This window comes from Diceros bicornis, chromosome 35 (assembly GCF_020826845.1).
Source record: "Diceros bicornis minor isolate mBicDic1 chromosome 35, mDicBic1.mat.cur, whole genome shotgun sequence".
Taxonomy (NCBI): Eukaryota; Metazoa; Chordata; class Mammalia; order Perissodactyla; family Rhinocerotidae; genus Diceros; species Diceros bicornis.
The window spans coordinates 16,767,829-16,785,914 of NC_080774.1; the positions used below are offsets into that span (position 1 = coordinate 16,767,829).

The 18,086-nt window shown below is 58.2% G+C and overlaps 1 protein-coding gene across 3 annotated transcripts in view; it reads right to left on the reverse strand.

Annotated features, from left to right (window-relative positions):
* The window catches only part of PXN (paxillin), a 44,875-nt gene that overhangs the window by 2,872 nt on the left and 23,917 nt on the right, over positions 1-18,086 (reverse strand). The window contains exons 1-14 of one of the 3 annotated variants that reach the window (XM_058531554.1): positions 11,086-12,006; positions 9,090-9,316; positions 8,668-8,783; positions 8,102-8,238; positions 7,789-7,990; positions 6,803-6,938; positions 4,418-5,302; positions 3,110-3,385; positions 2,554-2,865; positions 1,838-1,939; positions 1,391-1,561; positions 1,102-1,275; positions 393-474; positions 105-253 (exon numbers count right to left, since the gene is read on the reverse strand). In XM_058531554.1, the coding sequence (XP_058387537.1) occupies positions 105-253; positions 393-474; positions 1,102-1,275; positions 1,391-1,561; positions 1,838-1,939; positions 2,554-2,865; positions 3,110-3,385; positions 4,418-5,302; positions 6,803-6,938; positions 7,789-7,990; positions 8,102-8,238; positions 8,668-8,783; positions 9,090-9,316; positions 11,086-11,176 (3,060 nt within the window). In that variant the 5' untranslated portion in view covers positions 11,177-12,006. Of the gene's footprint in view, positions 1-104; positions 254-392; positions 475-1,101; positions 1,276-1,390; positions 1,562-1,837; positions 1,940-2,553; positions 2,866-3,109; positions 3,386-4,417; positions 5,303-6,802; positions 6,939-7,788; positions 7,991-8,101; positions 8,239-8,667; positions 8,784-9,089; positions 9,317-11,085; positions 12,007-18,086 lie in introns of those variants that run through there. The other 2 variants (XM_058531552.1, XM_058531553.1) reach the window with 2 other exon arrangements.

The window sequence follows — 18,086 nt, forward strand, 5'->3', positions numbered from 1 at the left end:
AAATGAGGCCACCAAGTTGGATCCAGAGAGCACCAGGAGGAGGCTCTTCTCTCCCCACCGCCCGCTCCCGGCCCCTCAGGATGCAGGGGCAGGGGGCTCCTTACCCGGCACACGAAGCACTCGGGATGCCAGAGGGTGTTGAGGGCCGAGATGTAGTTCTCCAGGATGGCCCGGGCGCAGCCGCCGCACTTGGGCGCGAACATGTCGAAGTAATCCTTCCGGCAGTAGGCCTTGCCGTCTTTCTCATGGAACCCTAAGGAGCAGGGGTTGGCGGGGCAGTTAGGGCCTCCAGAGGCGGAGCCACCCTGACTCCAACATCAGCCAAGTCTCCCACCCCCCACGCCCACCCCCGCCGCTCCCAGGAGGCTGCAAGTTAGTCTGCTGGTCAGTACCTTCAGGACCAAAGAAGGCGCCACACTGGGCACAGAAGAAGTGCTCGGGGTGCCACGTCCGGTCAAGGGCTGTCACCACTTTCTGTGAAAGCAAAGTGTGGGATCAGAGCCAAGCTGCCGCCCTAATGGAGAGATCCCACGACTGAGATGCACAGGCAAGGCTGTCCCTCCCGCCCCCACCCCCACCCCCAGCACACTGCCAAGAAAGAGCAAAACACTCCCAAGATTGGGGTCTCTCCTCATTGTGCTCTGAATACCACTGAAATTCCAATTTATTGAAGGATGTGTCATGCCAAACACACTCTTTAATCTTTACATGGGGTCAAGGTCATAGGTTCTATTGTGATTCCCATTTTATAAGTGAAGAAACTTGGGCTCAGAGAGGCTAGGCATTTCCCTCACGTCACACAGCGGGAGAGTGAGGGAGCTGGCATGCCACTCCATTTATCCAGGCAGGGCTCGTAACCTCTGGGAGTCTCCGCAGAAGGCAATTCGGGATGGGAGGTGGAAGGGAGGTGGGGCTGCTTAACGTGCATCAGGCCTGGGTTTGAATCCCAGCCCTACTGTTTCCTAGTTGTGTGAGCTCAGGCATGTGATGTGACCTCGCTGAGCCTCAGATGGCACCACCTGAACCCTCACAGGGTTGTAATGAAGATGAAATGAGCCGACTCATTCAGCTGCCCCTCCCTGCCGTGCCCCAGGAGCTCACATCCAGGATGGGACCATTGCAGTAGTAGCAGCGCGGAGAGAAGAGGTTGTGATAGTCCTTTTCACAGTAGGGCTGTCCATCCCGCTCAAAGAAGTTTCGGGATCCGATCTCCTCCTGGCAGTGGGTGCAGACGAAGTGCTCCGGGTGCCATGTCTTCCCCATGGCGGTCACCACCTGAGGAGGGAGGGGGAAAGTGGCTCAGCCCTGGCCCGCCACAGAGCACACTCTGGAGAGGAGCAAAGGGCCCACCTGCTGCTCCCTCCCCTGCCCCGCCCCCACCCCGCATCACCTGCCCGGCGATGGGCTTCTTGCAGGCCCCGCAGACCCCTTTGGCGACAGTGGCAACCCCCAGTTTGTTCAGGTCGGATTGCAGGCTCCCCAGCATACTGTCTAGCTGGCTCCCGGGCTTTGGGGGGCCCCCTGGGGGAGAGCTGCTCCCCGTCTTCCCCTGGGCCATGAACTGTGGAGACAAGGAGGGAGGACGGGTCAGGACTTCTGGGCTTGGGGACGGTGTCTCACAGCGCTGCGGCACTGGGGGCTCTGCTCCCTCCTGGACAGAGGGGCTGACTGAGGCAAGAAGTGCAACCTCCTCCAGGGGCCTCAAGAGCCCTCAAGGTGAGAGCGGCATCCACAAGACATCCTGGCGGTCAGAGGGGCTCAGAGCACCCCGCTGGCCTGACCAAGGCCCGGGAAAACACGGCAAGCAGGACACGGAGCCCCCAGCCTTGGCACTGACCCCTCCCTCGTCCTGCCCTTCGGGACTGCTTTGCCTGCTGTTCGGAGGCCAGCCAGTCGCCCAGCACAGCTCTCCATCCGCTCTTTGTTCCAGGTCCTGGACCTTAGATAGGGGAGGAAACGAGGATAAGAAATTTTTTTTTAATTAAGGAAGAAAAGAAGAGAGACCTTGTTATTGGACCATTTCACAAAAGGGAATTTAGGATGAGATAAGAGGATTTTTTTCCCCCTACTGGCAGTACCAAAATCAGAAGAAAAAGTCTAGAAAAAAACAACCCAGAGAGAGAGGCCCAGGGAGTGACGCAGAGGGAGAGGGAGATGAGCCAACCAAAGGCATGGGACACAGGAAGGACAGGTGACTGGGCCAGAAAGCAGAGAGGCCTCCAGGTACCAGGCCTAGGGTCCACGGGAGGAGGAACAGGTTGTGGTTTCCCTTCAGAGACTGGCTTTCTCAGACAGGGCCTGGGGCAGGACTGAGGGGTGACAGGAAGGGGCAGGCAGAGGGAAGCCCCATGGGGCAGCAGAGGACAGCTGACATCCCAGGGATGAGAGAGTGGACATCAGGTTAAGTGAGAGTCCAGGGTCAGGGCAAGGTCTAAGGAAGGACTATGGTCTGTGCCGGGCTTGTGGACAGAGGGGCAGAGATTGTGTGTGCACATGGCTTGGGCAGCAGGACGGGGACAGGCAGGGGCAGCACTGGGGCCCCAGGAGGCCTGCCTGCATCGGCGGGAAGAGCGGGTCCTCGTCAGTCTGGCAGCCCACAGACCTCCTGGTGTGGGGCGCAGGAGGGAGAGGGGTGGGGCCCTGCGCATCGTCTTCCCGGGGCCCTGTCTCAGCACTCTGGACCCCAAGGGAACCACAGGTGAGAGCTGAGGGCCCCAGGATGGAGGGGGCAGGCGGGCTGGCCTGGGGAGAAGAGCTGCTGGCCGAGGCGTCTTTGCGATGCTGAAGCAAAGGGACAGGAGGAGGAGAAGCCCGAACAGAGAAGGTTCTTCTCAGGGGAATGGGAGAGCCCGGAGAGAAGACAACCTGGGAAGAAGAAAGGAGGGAGAGAGATAAAGAAAGTGGAGGAAACATCAGCTCAGCGAGCAGGGACACAAAGAGGTGACATTCCCAGGCCACCCTGGGCCTCCCCACTCTGGCACCCACAGCGAGGCCAGCCTCACAAGGCCACAGGATGCAGGACCTCCCCACACACCAAATCTCCCCTCTGGTCAGTGCTGGGGAAGAATCGGGGCACCTGCTGCCCTGGCCCTGGCCATCTCCTGGCTACCTTCTCTACAAGCTGCCCCCCGGCCCGCCTCCCGCGTGGCTGCACAGTGATGACGACGCCCTCGGTCAGCCAGTCCTCGGCGGAGACCCCCGCTGCCCCCGCTGCCTCCTCCGCCTCCGGCTGGATGCCCAGCCGACCCTGCAGCTCTGCGATGAGCCGCTCCTGGGATGGGGTCCTGCTCAGGGTGGCAGGGTCCAGCCGGCGGCGAGGGGAGGGCTCCCGGGACATGGGGTGTGCGTGGCCCGTCTCCCGGCTCCTCCTGATCACGGAGCGGATCTGAGGGGGGAGGGGGAGGCTGTCACAGTCCCCTCTGGGCTCGGTCCAGTGCTGCTCAGTCCACACTCAGGTGCCCAGGGAAGGGAGGACAGAACAAATCCACTAGAGAAGAGCCAAGCTGAGGTGGGGTGGAGGCAGGGGCACAGCAGAGTCCCTTCACCCTGTGCTCACCTCCAAGGCAGCATTGACCTTGGGCAAGACACTTCACTTCCGGGGCCTCAGTTTCTCTATCCTTGAAATGGGGTGACAGTATTTTCTTGGCTGCCTTACAGGATTATTACAAGAATGATTTAAGAGGATGTTAAGTGGACATTCTTGAAAGGGCATGAGGATTTTTCTTTCTTTCTTTGATTTGTAATAGAAAAATGAGGTCTTTCCCTCCAGTACATCTTTTAACCAGTTTTTTTGTTTATATTACAGCCTATTTGTTTGTAGCAGTTTTGTTGTTGTTGTTTTGTTCTGTTTTTGGAAAGGGCGTAAAATTTTAATCAAGTAAGAAGCAAATAACAACAGTAACATCAGTCATGGCTTGAGGACCGTGTGCTGTTTTCTAAGCACTTTCCAGGCATTATCTCATTCAGTCCTCTGGACAACCTTGGGGGAAAATGGTCTCTTGTTACCCCACTCTAAAGATGAGAAAACTGAGGCTAGTGGGGGTTGCCCAAGGTCACACAGGCAGCAAGTGTTGGAGGGGTGGTTTGTATTCAGTTCTTTCTGGTTCCAAAGCCCACGCTTCCAACCATTTCGCGCACATCACATCAGGATGAAGGGGGAGCTCATCTAAAGGCAAAAGCCTTAGACAAGCAAGAGGTGGGTTGTCACTAAGAGAAATTCCGGGGCCCAGGGAGCTCCACTGGCCCCACAGATCCCACTGCCAAGTGCTGGTCGTCAGGGCCACAGGCCACGGTCTCCCGAGATTTGCTGCCCAAGCAGACATGCGCAGAGTGGGAGGCTGCATGCGGTTAGCCAGGAGTGGCCCACACTCAGGCCTGCCAAGGGCCATGCCAAGCAGCCGTGCGAGCTTGCGCCTGCCTGGCCAGAGGTGGAAATCCTCTCATTGGTGCTGGGTGTGTCCATGACCACGGCACGTGGAAGCTCTGGCTGTTCCCTCTTGGCCTCGGCAGCAGCTTTGGTGGTGCCCTCTGGCCTCCTGGGGGTCTCAGGTCCTGGGGTTGGCCTGACCAGGCTTCCCTTCATGGCCGTATCTCCACCTAACTGCACAGCAACTGGGGCAGGGCAGCTGCTTTCCGGCTCCCCTGGCTCTGGCCTTGCCCTCTCCTTCCTCTGTCCATGCTCCTTCATGAGACTCCAGGTATCTGGGAAGACAGCCTGACGGTCCATGGCCTCGACAGCTGGCTCGCTTACTCCCTGGAAGCTGGGCATAGCTCCATGGGGAGTCTCAGGCCTGAGTGCCTCCAAAGCCCACGGCTGCTCCCAAGTGGCAGCCACAGCTTCCTCTGGGTACAAAGGGCTGGTCAGCGGCCCCTGGGGGTCTCCAGGCTCCTGGGGACCTGCACACCCAGCCTGGGGTAGAGTGTGGCAGGGGGGAGCCCTGGAGAGCTCACTCATGAGGTTTGGTAGGTCCCTCCAGACTTGAGCCTGGCTCTCTGCACCAAACGACCCCAGAGAACCCTCTGCAGAGGGAGATCTTGAGTTGGGGGTATCAGGTGTCACCCCGAGGCCAGCCAAATCAAGCCAGCTGGGGGCCACAGGAGGTAGAGGGCCCCATCTACTATCCTTGCCCTCAGTGCAGAGGACCTGCGGGGCGTGACCGTGGCCTCCAGGGGAGGGTTTAGCAGTGGATGGCAAGAATACAGAGGGCCCAGGAGGAGGAGGAGAATGAAGTATGTGGTGTGGGGATGGAGCTGAGCTGGGCGGCAGCCCCAGGGCACTGGAGGCCACAGCAGAGGAGCTGGTCTGGAGGAGGAGAAAGACAAAAGGCAGAGAGGAGAGGAGAGAGAGATGGGAGAGGTGAGAAATGAGGCTTGCTGCAGGGGGTGGGCTCGGCCTTAGGGCTCTGAGAGCCACCAGCTACACTGACCATGGTGCCCAGGAAGCTGAAGCACAACGACTGGCACTCAAAGAAGACCCAGACCCCCAAAAAGGTCTTCCTGGACTCCACATCCTCGGCCCCCATCAAACCCAGGCAGCAGGAAGCAGCTACTGAGCCACGCCTGTGGGGCCACCCAGTCAGAGTAGGTTGGAGGGAGAAGAGGCTTAGGTGAGGTGGCTGTGGGGAGATAGGTGACCATGGGGAGACGGGTGACCAGGGAGGTCAGCCCAGGCACCAAGCAAGGGAGAGGCAGCTGCAGGCAGCTGCCTGCCTCCTCCAACCTCGGCTCAACTCTGGGCTCTGTCTCTTCCAGACAATCCCAGCTTTCCTATGTCCCCCAAAACTTTGCTCTAGGGGCACATCTAGAACCAGCACAGCTTCTCATGGGGCCTGACGAGGCTGGCTGTCTCAGAAAGCAACCGCCACCTAAAGGGCGTGGGGGCAGGGCTCCCATAGGCCAACACCTGAGACCTACTGACTTGCTTCTGACCGTGGCTGCTCAGAACAACCCGCACACAAGGGTCACAAGCCCAGGCTGCCCCACGCCCCATCGTGTAACCCCAGCTGAGGGGAGGCTTGGAGACACCATCAGGGCCAAGAGCACTCGACCACTGGCTCCCCATCTCGGATTCCCTAAGTATGCCCCAAAGGTCTGGGCCGACCCACGTGGAAGGGTGAAATCAGCAACTGTTGGCAAGTTCAGTCAATATTAAATCCATGGAGGCCCTGCATCCTCTAAACAAAACATCCCGGGTCTGGCAGACCTGGGGAGGCCCGGGAGGGGAGGTGGGGTCACCTCATGCAGGATTGGCCCAGTAGCTGACGGGTTAGGTTTCCCACAGACAGAACTTGTGGGGACTCAGAGGCCTCTGGAGGGAGAGGGAGAAGGACGAAGGGAGGCTGGCGCAGGAGGCCTGTGGATTCAGGAACCAGAGGCAGAAAGAAAGAGGACGTGTTGAGGACAGCCAGCGTGGGAGATGGGGCTCCAGGGCAAATGACCTCTCAGGGACAGGATCCCAAGGCCTACATGGCCCAGCAGAGAGGGCCCTCCCCCACCAAGAGCAGCCATCAACACAGAGCCCTTTGTCCCAGCCTCCTGATCCCCTCGCCTGGGTGGCTGGGAGCTGGGAGCCCCGAGGAGGAAGGAATGTCCCTGCTGCACAGTTCTCTGCCTTCACAGGCTGTGAGGCCGCTCAGTCCCCACACAGCCTGGCTGGCAAGGCCAGGGCACTGAAGAGTCCCTGGCTCAGGGAGAAGCACCCAAACACTGAGGGGCCAAGTTCCAGCTACTCACACTGAGGTATGGAGGGAGAAGGGGGGAGTCTGAGGGGACAGGGCATGGAAGAGGAGGGGCCTCGGGGCACCTTGAAATCCGACAGAGAGGCCATCAGTTCGTCCAGCTCCCTGGTGGCAGAGGAGGCCGAGATGCGCGTCTGCTGCTGGCTGGAGGTGACTCGCTGAGGGCTGCTCATCTCACCCTGGTTCACAGTGATGGCGGGGCTGCAGGGCAGGCACAGCATCAGCGGGAACCCCAGAGTCCAGGCCCATGCTCCCCTGGAGTGGCCCTCCCCTCCTCAGCAGATCAACATCTCAGCTCTGACACTGGGGTCCTGCCACCCCCAACCCCGGGGAAGCCCACTAGCTCCCAATATCTCCTGGGGACCCATCGTTGGGAGGGGGCTGCTGTCAGCTAGGGGACACAGTGCTGAGGTAAGCTGCCATAGGAGAAGAGAGGGCAGCTCAAATGGTACCTTTCCCAGGAAGACATTTCTGGCCCTCCTAGCCCAAGTTCAAGCCTGCCTGTTAAACAAGCCCAAGCACCCTGTGCATCCTCCACTACACTGTATGTATATGTGAGATTGTTCTAACAACATGGTAACACTGAGAAGAGCTAACATTTAGTAAGCACTTGCCTTATGTATTATGTGCTATGAGCCAGAAACCATTCCAAGTGCCTTACGTGTGTTATTGGCTTTATCCCCAATACCCCATATCCATTTACCCATTTTACAGATGGGAAAACTAAGGCTTGAGAGACGACACTTAGTAAAGGTAGAACCAAGATATGAACCCTATTATGTGGCTGCACAGCCTGTGCTGACAGCCACTAAGCTACGTGTGCCCAGGGTATCATGACGTCCGTCTTGTCTGATGGATGGTGGCTCACTGAAGGCAGGGATGAGATCCGTGTGACTCACCACTATCCCCCAGTGCCTGATGCAGGGCCTGGCAAACAACCAGCACTTGCAGAGGGGACAGGTGACACCAGGGCTAAGTGGACAGACACTGGAGCATGGGCACTGGCTGGGCAAGACCTTCCCCAGCCTGGGAGAGCCCAATGGATACTCACACGGGGCTGGGCACGGAGCTCTCCAGTTCATCCAAGAGACTCTCCACGCTGGGCCGCACGTCCTCCAGTGCCCGGCCCCCATTCCGCTTGGGCTTCTCTTTGGTCAGGGGCCCGGCTTGGCCCCCTAGCGGGCTGTTATTCTCCGCGATGCCATAGTGGGGGCTCAGAGCCCCAGGTAGCGGGGGACTTGAGTTGGCCTCATCTTGGGAAAGGGAGAGAGAAAGGCTGCTCAGCCCTAAGCCCTCCAGGGATCCAGAGGCCATCCAGGGCCTGGGGGGTCTGGCAGGCCCCTGCCCCAGGGACCCGGTCCTACCTGAGGGGAAGCCGGGGGCGTTATGCTGCACGGCATTCAGTTCCAGCAGCAGGCGGTCGAGCTCAGAAAGGTTGCTGCCCAGAGAGGAGCTCATCACAGTGGGTGAAGGCTCAGCCGACTTCTGCTTGTTGGGGAAGCTTTGAGACGCAAGGGGAAGACAACAGTCAGAGATGCTCCCCAGCTTTGGTGGCCCCCAAATTCTCAAGGAGAATAAGGCGGAGTCTCCCCCAGCAGGAGGATGGATAATGGGGAAGGGATGTGGTAAGAGGACGGAGGAAGGAAGTCTTGCCTCAGTTCCTCAGCTCCCCAGGGTGATGTGACAGCCCAGCCCAGCCGCCGCATGGAGGGGGCAGCGATGAGGCCACTGGAGACAAGGCCAGTCAAGAGGCATTATGAGCTGGCCAGGAGCCTCGGGGCCTTCCGCAGTTTAACCCAATGACCCTGAGGTGGGACCCTCCTCTGGCCATTGCCATGCCTGGTCCCTGGCCTCAGCTGCCTCCAGCACTGCCGGTCCCTGGGATTTCCAAGCAGGAGGGGAAGGTGTGCGGGGAGGGGCTGGGGAGTACCTGTAGACGTGCTCTTCCTCACCAGCTCGGGGACACGGAGGGCCCACACTGTCCTGGGGGACGGAGGCACTGGAAGTTTTGGCACTGGAGCCGTACACGGGCGATGGGGACTGAGGCTGTGGGAAGAAGAATGCTCAGAGCCTCCTCTGAGGGGAGGAAGAGGAACAGCCCAGTCACCCCCAGGAGACTCCTACGCACAGCCAGTCTCACCAGGGAATTTCCACATTCTGGTCGGGAGACAGGTGATTAACACTTGGTCACTGGCCCCCTCACGTGGCGTCTGGCGGGGAGCGCCAGACGTTGCCTGGCCCCTCTCTCTATTCCCCTGATCCCATTTCTCTGCTGGCTCTCCAAGCCCCTGCCAGACAAGCTCCTTTTACCCCAAAGCCTCTGGGGGCCTCCAAGCCTCTGTCCCCACCTACCTGCTGGTGGATGAATTGGGAGGCGCTGGGCTGCCACTGGTCTAAGGGGTCAAGGATGGTGCCATTGAGGGCCTCACTGGATGGGGGTGGAGGGACAGGGGGTGGCACGGCAATCTCCTGGTATGTGTGGTTTCCAGTTGGGTATGAGTAGGGGGTCTCCTCCGACAAGAACACAGGCCGTTTGGAGATGTGGGAGGTGGTGGACTCCAAGTCCGCCAGCAGGGCGTCTACAGAGAGGAGGCACGAGGAGCGGGTGAGAACCAAGGATCCCAGGAACTCTCCAGTGGTAGTACCCTCCCTTCCTGCACCCAAGAGCTAAGAACTTCTGAGCACCTGCCCCACCCACAGAAGAAATGACCAGCCTCAGGACAGGATGATACCAGCCCAGAGCAGCCTAGCTAAAAACAGCTCCCAAAGCCGACCTCTTCTCCCCAGTCCAAGACTGGGGGTGCTCTGGAGGCTCCAGGGGCTGCCCTTGGGCTCTCCTACCTCTGGGAGCCAGGCACCTGGCTCTGCGTTCCCTCCCGACACGGCTGTGCAGCTGGCTGGCTGGGAGTCAGAAATGCCTGCCTGGAACTCAGCACTCAAAGTCCGCAGGGCAAGGCGGAGAGAACGGGCAGGAGGGGCCCCACGTCACAGGGAGGGGCCCAGGCAGTGCCAGGTCCCACTTACTTTCCAAGAGCTTAGGCTTCCTCAGCTCCCAGACTGGAGAGGCTGCTGGGGTGGCACCTGCCTTCCAGACCAGGTAGAAGCAGAACCCCAAGCTCCCAGCTCCTCCCGAGGCTCCGGGCTATGGGGCGAGGTGTATGGGAAGGTGGGGGCTGGAACGAGGCTGATGCAGTATTCCCCACCCCCTCGGCCAAGCAGGGGGCCAGGACTGCTCCATAGGCTGTTTCTGCAGCAGCCTGGCAAGCAGCCTGGCCCCAAAGGCTCCAGGGCCCCACTATTCTGCTTTTAACAGCAACAAGGGAGCCGAATCAGCCCTCAAGTGCAAGATTCCATTACCTTGGCACTGGGCAGCCAACAGGGGGGCCCTGGAGCTCCCCAGTCTCCAGACAAGAAGGGTATAGCTCGGGGGGGTGGGGGTAGGAACTCCCTTCCTGGGACCCTCAACAGCCCTACAGTCCAGAGAGCCTGGCCCGATACCACACCCTCATTCTTGCCATGCTCATGGACTTGCTCCCTCTCACCTCCGGTGACCTACTGGGGGTCAGGGAATGTTCAGCCCCTGGCTATTATCCCTTGAGATAATAATCATCAGAAAGCAATGACTGTATTTATTGCCATTTGCTAGTAACAGGAATCCATGCTAGGCACTTGGCATACATGGTCTCTCAGTTAATCCTCCTAATACCCTATGAAGTTGGAATTCTGATCCTCCCTTTACAGATGGGGAAACCAGCTTCAAGAGGTGGTGGGACTTGCCCCAGATAACAAAGCCAGTGAGTGACAGGACTGACTCCTCAGAAGCCCCAAACCCCAAAAATCTGGCCTGGAAGAGGCTGCTGTGACCACAAGATGATGCCATATTCAAACGGTACAACTTCCTGAGTGACAGGGCCTGAGCTCCAACGGCTGTCAGTCTGATCCTTCCTTGTGGGTGTGCCCCCAACCCCACCCCTGCTCGGAGGAAGTAAGAGGGAGGCAAGGCCCACACCCAGGGCCTTGGTTTGTGGGCCCACACCTTCTCCCAGCTGCCTGTCCTGATCTCCTACCCCCAAGGCCGGCCACACCTACCCCAGGCTCCTATCCAGCAGGTCACAGGGGAAGCTTGCTCCAAGGCCCAGGACCCCAGGGCCAGCAGCCCAGCACAGGTCTCCCAGACTTCAGAGAAAGATCAGTTCCTGCAGCCCCCTCCCCCTCCAAGTCCTCGGGAAGAGGTCTAGCTTCCTGTTTCTAGCAAACAGGAACTAGAGGGAGTCAGTGTGTGTCTAGGTAACAGCAGAAAAGGAACCAGTGTCCAGGGCCAATCCCAGTGGCCTCTCCACAGCCACACCTGCTGTCTTGGCTTCACACAGCGTCTCCATTTCCTCCGGGCCCAATTCAGCGGGGGTGGGGGTGGGGGTGGGGGGTCCCTCCTCCATCATGGGCAGAGCCAGCTCCCCAGAGCAAGCAACAAGTGCAGCCCTGGCAGGGTGCGGATAACAGAAGCTGCTGTCAGGCTTGAACGCCCACCACGTGCCAGGAGCCTCGCCTGTGTTACCTCCCTTCCTCCTCACAATGACACTAGCACAAATGGGGAAACTGAGGTTCCGAGAGGCAGAGTCACATCCCCACGCTGCCAAAGCTGACTGAAGTGACACAGCTGGGATCTGAACTTGGGTCTCTCGGGCTCCAAACACTCAGTAGACGACAGGTGGTTAACCTTCCCACCACGTCACACCTTCTGAGTGGGGGACGCCACTGCCCTCTGCACCAAACACCCTCCCCCTCACTCATGACCTGACTCTCAGTCTGGCTTATTGGTTTATGGCCTGGATTCTGGTTTATGATTTCAACAGGCTCTTTTCAACATGGAAACATCTGTTGGTTGGAAGGAGCAGTCCTGGGGGACAAAGATGACAAGTTGTGGAGTCGAGCCAGACCTGAGTTCAAGTCTCAGCTCCTCTATCCGTGGCCACAGAGCAGACTGCTTAGGTTCCCCGAGCCTCAGCTTCCTTGGGAAGCCAGGGTGCATAATTCCTACCTCACAGCCTTGGTGTGGGGTTTGTATGGGACAGCAGATGCTAGAGTACATGGAAAGCTACAAACAGATCTTATCTGCTTTGTGAAATTCAGAAAAAGGTTTTCCTCCGAGGAGACTGGGGTGGGATGCCAAGTACTGACTTCTCCTCCTAAGTCTTCTATGGGTAGAATCTGGGCAAGGCATGACAAGGGTGACCTTCAAGAGAAAACCAAGGCCAACCCAGTGGCGCAAGCAGTTGAGTGTGCGTGCTCCGCTGCAGCGGCCTGGGGTTTGCTGGTTCGGATCCTGGGCGCGCACCGACGCACAGCTTGTTAAGCCGTGCTGTGGCGGCATCCCATATAAAGTGGAGGAAGACAGGCACGGATGTTAGCCCAGGGCCAGTCTTCTTCAGCAAAAAGAGGAGGATTGGCAGACGTTAGCTCAGAGCCAATCTTCCTCACAAAAAAAAAAAAAGCAAAGTAATAAAGTAACATCCAAAGTGAAACACGTGGATGTCAGGGAGAAGCACAGCATTTTCCAAATTTCCGTCATCTGAGTGAGAGAGAGGAACCCCAGCAATGCGATCTGTGCTGTAGCTTCCTCCTCTCTCTCCACCCTTCCTCTTTGCTCAGTGACTGGACAAGACTTGGTGTCACTGTCCCCCAAAACCCCCCACAAACACCTCAGGGAAGACAGCCAGGAATACAGGAGGCAGCCTGGCAGTACACTCGGGCCTCTACTCTGGATGCCTACAGCTGCAGGAGCCTGCTATCTCCCCACAGGCTGCAAAATGGTTGCGGGCCAAGGTCTCCCTGCAAGCTCAGCAAACTCCTCCCCTGCTTGAGTACACAGAGGCGCAGACGGAGGACTGCACAAAGGAGTCCACTTGCAGGCAGCGCTCCATGGGGGGTTCCCTCAGTTTTTAGCTACAGCTCCCTGGCACCCAGCTCTAAATCCCTAGGGGCAGGCTCAGATTCCTTCTACACACACCCCAAAGAAGGTGTCAAAGAAAATGGTGCCCACCGGAACACACCCTCCTCTCTCACATGTTCAGAGGACAGTTCTAGATACACAGCAGCAGTACCTGAAGCCGTCGGAGCTTGCTCATTCAGGCTAAGGAAGGCCTCACACTTCCTCAGCATCTCTCCACTAAGTTTCTGGGTCCAGGCCTGAGACCCTGAGAACAAGTCAGAGCCACTAGGCCCGCCCCAGTCACCCTGCGGAAGGAAGCTCTCCCTGGGGCTTCCCAGCCCCTTCTGGAGAAAACCACCCTCGATTCTGCAGGTTTTTGCCTCTCTGGGCCAGCCTCTGCAGGCTCTGGCACTTCCATCCACAGAGAAGGCAAAGCCGAGGTCTCTGGGTGAGTCCCTCCAACATGTATGCCCAGGGGAGGGGTTCTCCTCTAGCAGCTGGGGGCGAGGGGGCTGAGCACAAAGCCTCCAGCCCATCAGGGGCAAAGGCCACCCAGCCATGCCCTGGCGACGAAGGGGTGCGGACCATCAGCCACTGCCCGCCAGAGGGCGCTACTGGCCCGTGGGCTCCCTCGCGGGAGTAACCCAAGGTAACCTAAGGAAACACGGAATTTTCGTGCCAGGGAAGACCAGGGAGCCCCCAGCCACGGTGCACTGGGGAAGTCTCAATGCCGAGAAAGCTCGGCTGAGCTGGAGGGACGGAGCAGGCTACGGAGAGGAGCGCGACGGGGCTGAGTGCCACGCCTCCGGCTCGTGCCTGAAGCACACTATCATTTGAAGGCGCGACCAAGAGTGACGCAGCCATGGGGCTCCGGAGACCCACAGGGACGCGCGCCCCGGCTGCCAGCGCCCCCTCCGCAGACGCAGCGCAGGGAGCCCCTGTCCCCACCCCGCGGCAGCGTCTGGGCCCAAACGGGACGCTCAGACCGGCAGCGGCTTTTGGCCGGGAGGCCGCCACGGGGCAGGCGGCTGGGCAGCATGGTTCACCGGGAGCAGGCCGAGATGAGACCCTCCTCCGGGCCCCAGCCACTGGCCGAGCAGAATTCTGAGGGCGGGGTGGGAGCCGCTGGGTCTGCAGCCGCCACGAAGTTAAGACGCAGGCGTCCGGATCGCTGCTCTGGGAGGGAGGGCACCGAGGGGCCGGTCTGCCCGCATTCCAGGGCGAATGCCGCAGCTGCGCCCCTCGCCCCTCGCATTCCCAAACCAGCCCAGGGGCGCAGGCGGGAACCCCAGACCCCCTCATGCCCCAGTGTAGGGGATGTCTCCCAGATTGCGGCTCTGGGGACCTAGGCTGACCCACTGACACACAGCACCCAGTAAGTTAAAGAGAATCAATGAACCCCTTCCACGTCTACCCCCAATAAAAAACAAGTCAGGGCTCTTTCAAAGGCCTGGCTGCTTCCTCCTGCCCAAGCCCAGCCACTTCTTAGTATGTGATAAAGACTGTCAAGACCAGAGGCCTAGAGCTGGACAGATGACAAGAGAGTGAGATAAAGGTCCATCCAGGATCCCGAGAGAGACAAAGAGAGAGAGAGAGAGAGAGAGAGGGAGGGAGGGAGGGAGGGAGGGGGAGAGGGAGGGAGGGAGAGGGAGAGTGTGTGTGTGTGTGTGTGTGTGTGTGTGTGTGTGTGTGTGTGTGTGTGTGTGTGTGTGTGTTGGGGGAAGGAGAGGGGACCCAGAGCTGTTTCATTCTTTCCTCCCAGGTTCTGAGCACACTAGATGTTAAAACTCACACAGGGGGATTCTGAGTCACACAGACTCTGCTCACTGGCCAAGTTGCTTGGCCAGGCTGCTTAACTGCTCCTGTGCCTCAGTTTCCTTGTCTGTCGGATGGGAATTCCACCATCTTACTCACAGGAGTAAGGATTACATGAGAAAATGGATATACAGTGCTTGCTTAGCACAATCCCTAGAATGGAACACACGCCCAGTAAATGGGAGTTGCTGAGCAGACGGAAGCTCCCTCCCAGAGAGATGGTTAGCCTCGGAGGCGAAAGAGAAAGCTCTCTATCAGCGAGATGGTTGGCCCTGGAGGGGAAGAGAAAGTGCCTCCCCATCCCACCCCACTCCTAAGGGCAAAGGATGCTGCAAGCCTGGACTAGTAGTTAGAGGCACCATTCTGGGGAAAACAAAGCTGCCCTGGAAAAGACCCCTCACCCAGATCTCTAGGGATGAGGCAGGTAAATGTGGGCATCATCTCATCCCAGAGCTCACAGGCTCCCCTGCCATGCCTGCCCCAGTGCTGGGCCCCTCACCACCTCGCCCTCCCTTGCCACTCTGGACTCCTCCACCAGCAGCCCCAGGCAGACCTAGAAGAGGTGAGGCCCTCTGGCCATCAGGAAGACTCCACCTTGACACGTCTTATATTCTTGAGGCCTGGCCTAGGAGAGGCCCACTGTATGAACAAGATCTTTTCGAGACTTGGCTCACCCACCTTCCTTCTGCAGGCCAGTTTAACTCAGCTTTCATCGCCCCACACAGGGGCTGGCACAGTTTCCTTAGGAGCTGACAAGCAGAAAGAAAGAACAGAAAACACCACCCTGAGAGCCCCAGCAGAGGCAGCAAGGGGCTGCCATGGCACAAAGGCGTTCCCAACAGCCCAGGGCCAGCTATCTATCCCTGCCATTTAATACTAGACCCGAACTCTCAGAGAGACAGCACCAGCTTGGTAAGTCCCTTCCCTACGGGTCCTGGAGAAGCCCAGCCTTACAGCCTGTCTATCCTACTGGGATCAGAATTTTGGGCAAGGGAGGTTTCAGCCCCCTGCTGGCTACATGTTGCAGGGGCTTTGGTGACCTCGAGTGTCAGAGGAGAAGCTGCCCAGCCTCCTTACGGCTGCCTGAGCTCAGGGATATAAGCAGTGAGCGGGGCTTGGCCCTTCCTAAGGAAGGAGCTATGTAAACAGCAGGACTGGCTTCTCGGGGATGGTCTCATCTCAGCCCCTTTGCTGACACTCTTCCAGATTAGGAAGGAGAGCAGAACAGAAGGCGGGTCTGCCCCCTCCCCCAGCCCCGAGCACATGAGCAGTTGGAGCAGAGGTAATCTAATCCGCAGCGGGGTACTTTTACTCAGTGAGTAACTCCCCAGGAATGGGGAGCTGGGTATATTTATCCTGATAACTGTCCTGGGAGGAAAGGCAGATCTGTGACCAGTAAGGGCCCATCCACAATTAGGCCAGATCTGTTCTGCCCCCACCCAGCCCGGGGACCCAGGGCCTGGACACTGACTAGGAACTCAATCTCCTGGAGGGGCCTTCCCTGCCAATTTGGGTTCTTGTCAACTGACTGTCTCCTCTCCAAGAATTAAGCTCTAGAGAGCAGGGGCCTTGTCTGTCTTGCTCCATGCCGCATCCCCATAATGAATGGTTGACTGACAGAGGCGCTGTGAGGAGGAGGAAAACGGGGAAGGAGCAGCAAGCAGAGAAAACAGCCGGTGCCAAGCAGGAGCCAGGACGCTATGATTCCAGGCCCAGCCTGCTGGGTGCCTGTCAATGGGCGGTACCACCTCTCTGGGTCGTCTTCTCTATCTGTAAAATGGGCAGAACCCAATTTGTCCCCATTTCTGGCAGCAAGCTCTGAGGACGAGATAATACAACTTCGGGTGAGATTTACTATATAGCACCTTGAAGCACTTCAGAGTTTGTCTAAATCCAAGACATGGTATTATCTGAATCCCAGACAGGAAGTGCTCTCCCTTAGGGGATGGATGAGAAACAATCAATACCGTAGTGTCACTTAAATATTTAATAGCCGTGCCTGGAGGTTATGAAGACTCAGCCACCATTCTCCCTCGCTGACTCATGCCTCACTCAACAGGAACAGCCATTTTCCTGTCAGGGCCCTGAAGGAAGTTCGGGCTGGGTATGACACACAGGAAACCAGGGGAGAAGGCTGCAGTCTTCCAATCTGCTGCTGGGAGAGGCGGGAAGTGGCCCTTTGGATAAGGTGTTTCTTCCCTGAGCTTCCCACATGCCATAGGTGGGTGGCTTCCTGTCTGCTGAGGAGCCCAGCCTGGCAGGGGCTGACACAACCTGAGTGTGCTGGCAGGCTCACTTTCTTTATTGGGTGCGTGGCTTGCGCCCAAGGTCAGAGAGCACAGGTAACCAGAGACTCGAGAGAATAAAGGCGGAAAGGCAACTCCAGAGGTCACTCTGAGCTCCAGGCAGAAGCCCCACGTGCCAGGCCCCATCTGCACCAGGCACCCGTGCAGGGACCCCACTGCCATCGATCAGCCTCCTGGCTGCCATCAAGGCTTCCCCACCTGATGGGGCTCCGGGAGGTTGAGCAGCAGGTTGGGAGGAGCCGCCCAGGTTTACTCTGCACACCTCCACCCCCTGCGGGCACAGAAGCAGGTCCAGGCTGGCAGGATATCCAGTGTCTCTTCTATTGTAAATAATTCCTCTCTCTGTCCAGGATCAGCAGCCCCGCTCTCCCCCACAGGTCCCATTTCATTGGTCAGATTTCATTCACCTCTTCAGGTCACCCAGAGACTCTGGACTTTTTAAGGTCAAGTCTAGGGCCCAACTCCAGGCCCATTCCTCAGTTGCTTCAATGGGTAAAATATGATTTACATACAAAAAGACAGACAGCCTGGAACCTGGGAGGCTCCTGTGCTGGAAATTTTCTCAGCTATTCCAAATCCACTCCAATCCATTCCTGCAATCCGGCTCTTCGAGGCAGAGCAGGGCGGCTCCTCGGGCCTCTCACCCCTGTTAATCACCAACAGAGGTTAGGAGGGGCGCAGAAGTGAGTCACCCGCCCTACAGAGACGCGAACAGAAAGTTCACAAGTTTGCCTGTTCCAGGAATGAGCTGTAGTCTTTTCACGATGTGTAGATTTCACAGCACTAGCTACCTTCTCTTTGCCGGTCAAGTTCTGACAATGAACACAGCCCACGGTGGCCACAGAACAGGTTGGTGCTTCCGGGTCTCAGGCAGCTGGGTTGTTTCCCTACCCCAACTCTCTCCTGCCTGCCTTTCACGGTTCTCCTATTAGTCCCTGTAATAGCTCCAGCCCTCTTCTAGTTCCCCACGTTTCACTGATCACCAAGTCGCATCAATTCTTCCTTCACGGGCCTCTCTCCATTACTTGCCTCTCTTTCTTTTCATCACAGGCAGCTGACAACTTCCACTGGCATCCGAATCCTTGCTCAGCCCCTTCCGGAACTCGCCTACAGCTCCTCCTCCAGGTTCTCCCTCTCTAACCCTTCCAGCAGACACCAGCAGCTTGAACTTCTGGGAAGCTCACCTTTCTTGTGTGTGTCTACCCGTCAGTCTCGCCTCTCCCATTAGACTGCACCCTCTGTGGACAGGGACCTTCTTTCCCCTCGCTAGATCCCCACAGCCCAAACACCCTCTCAGGC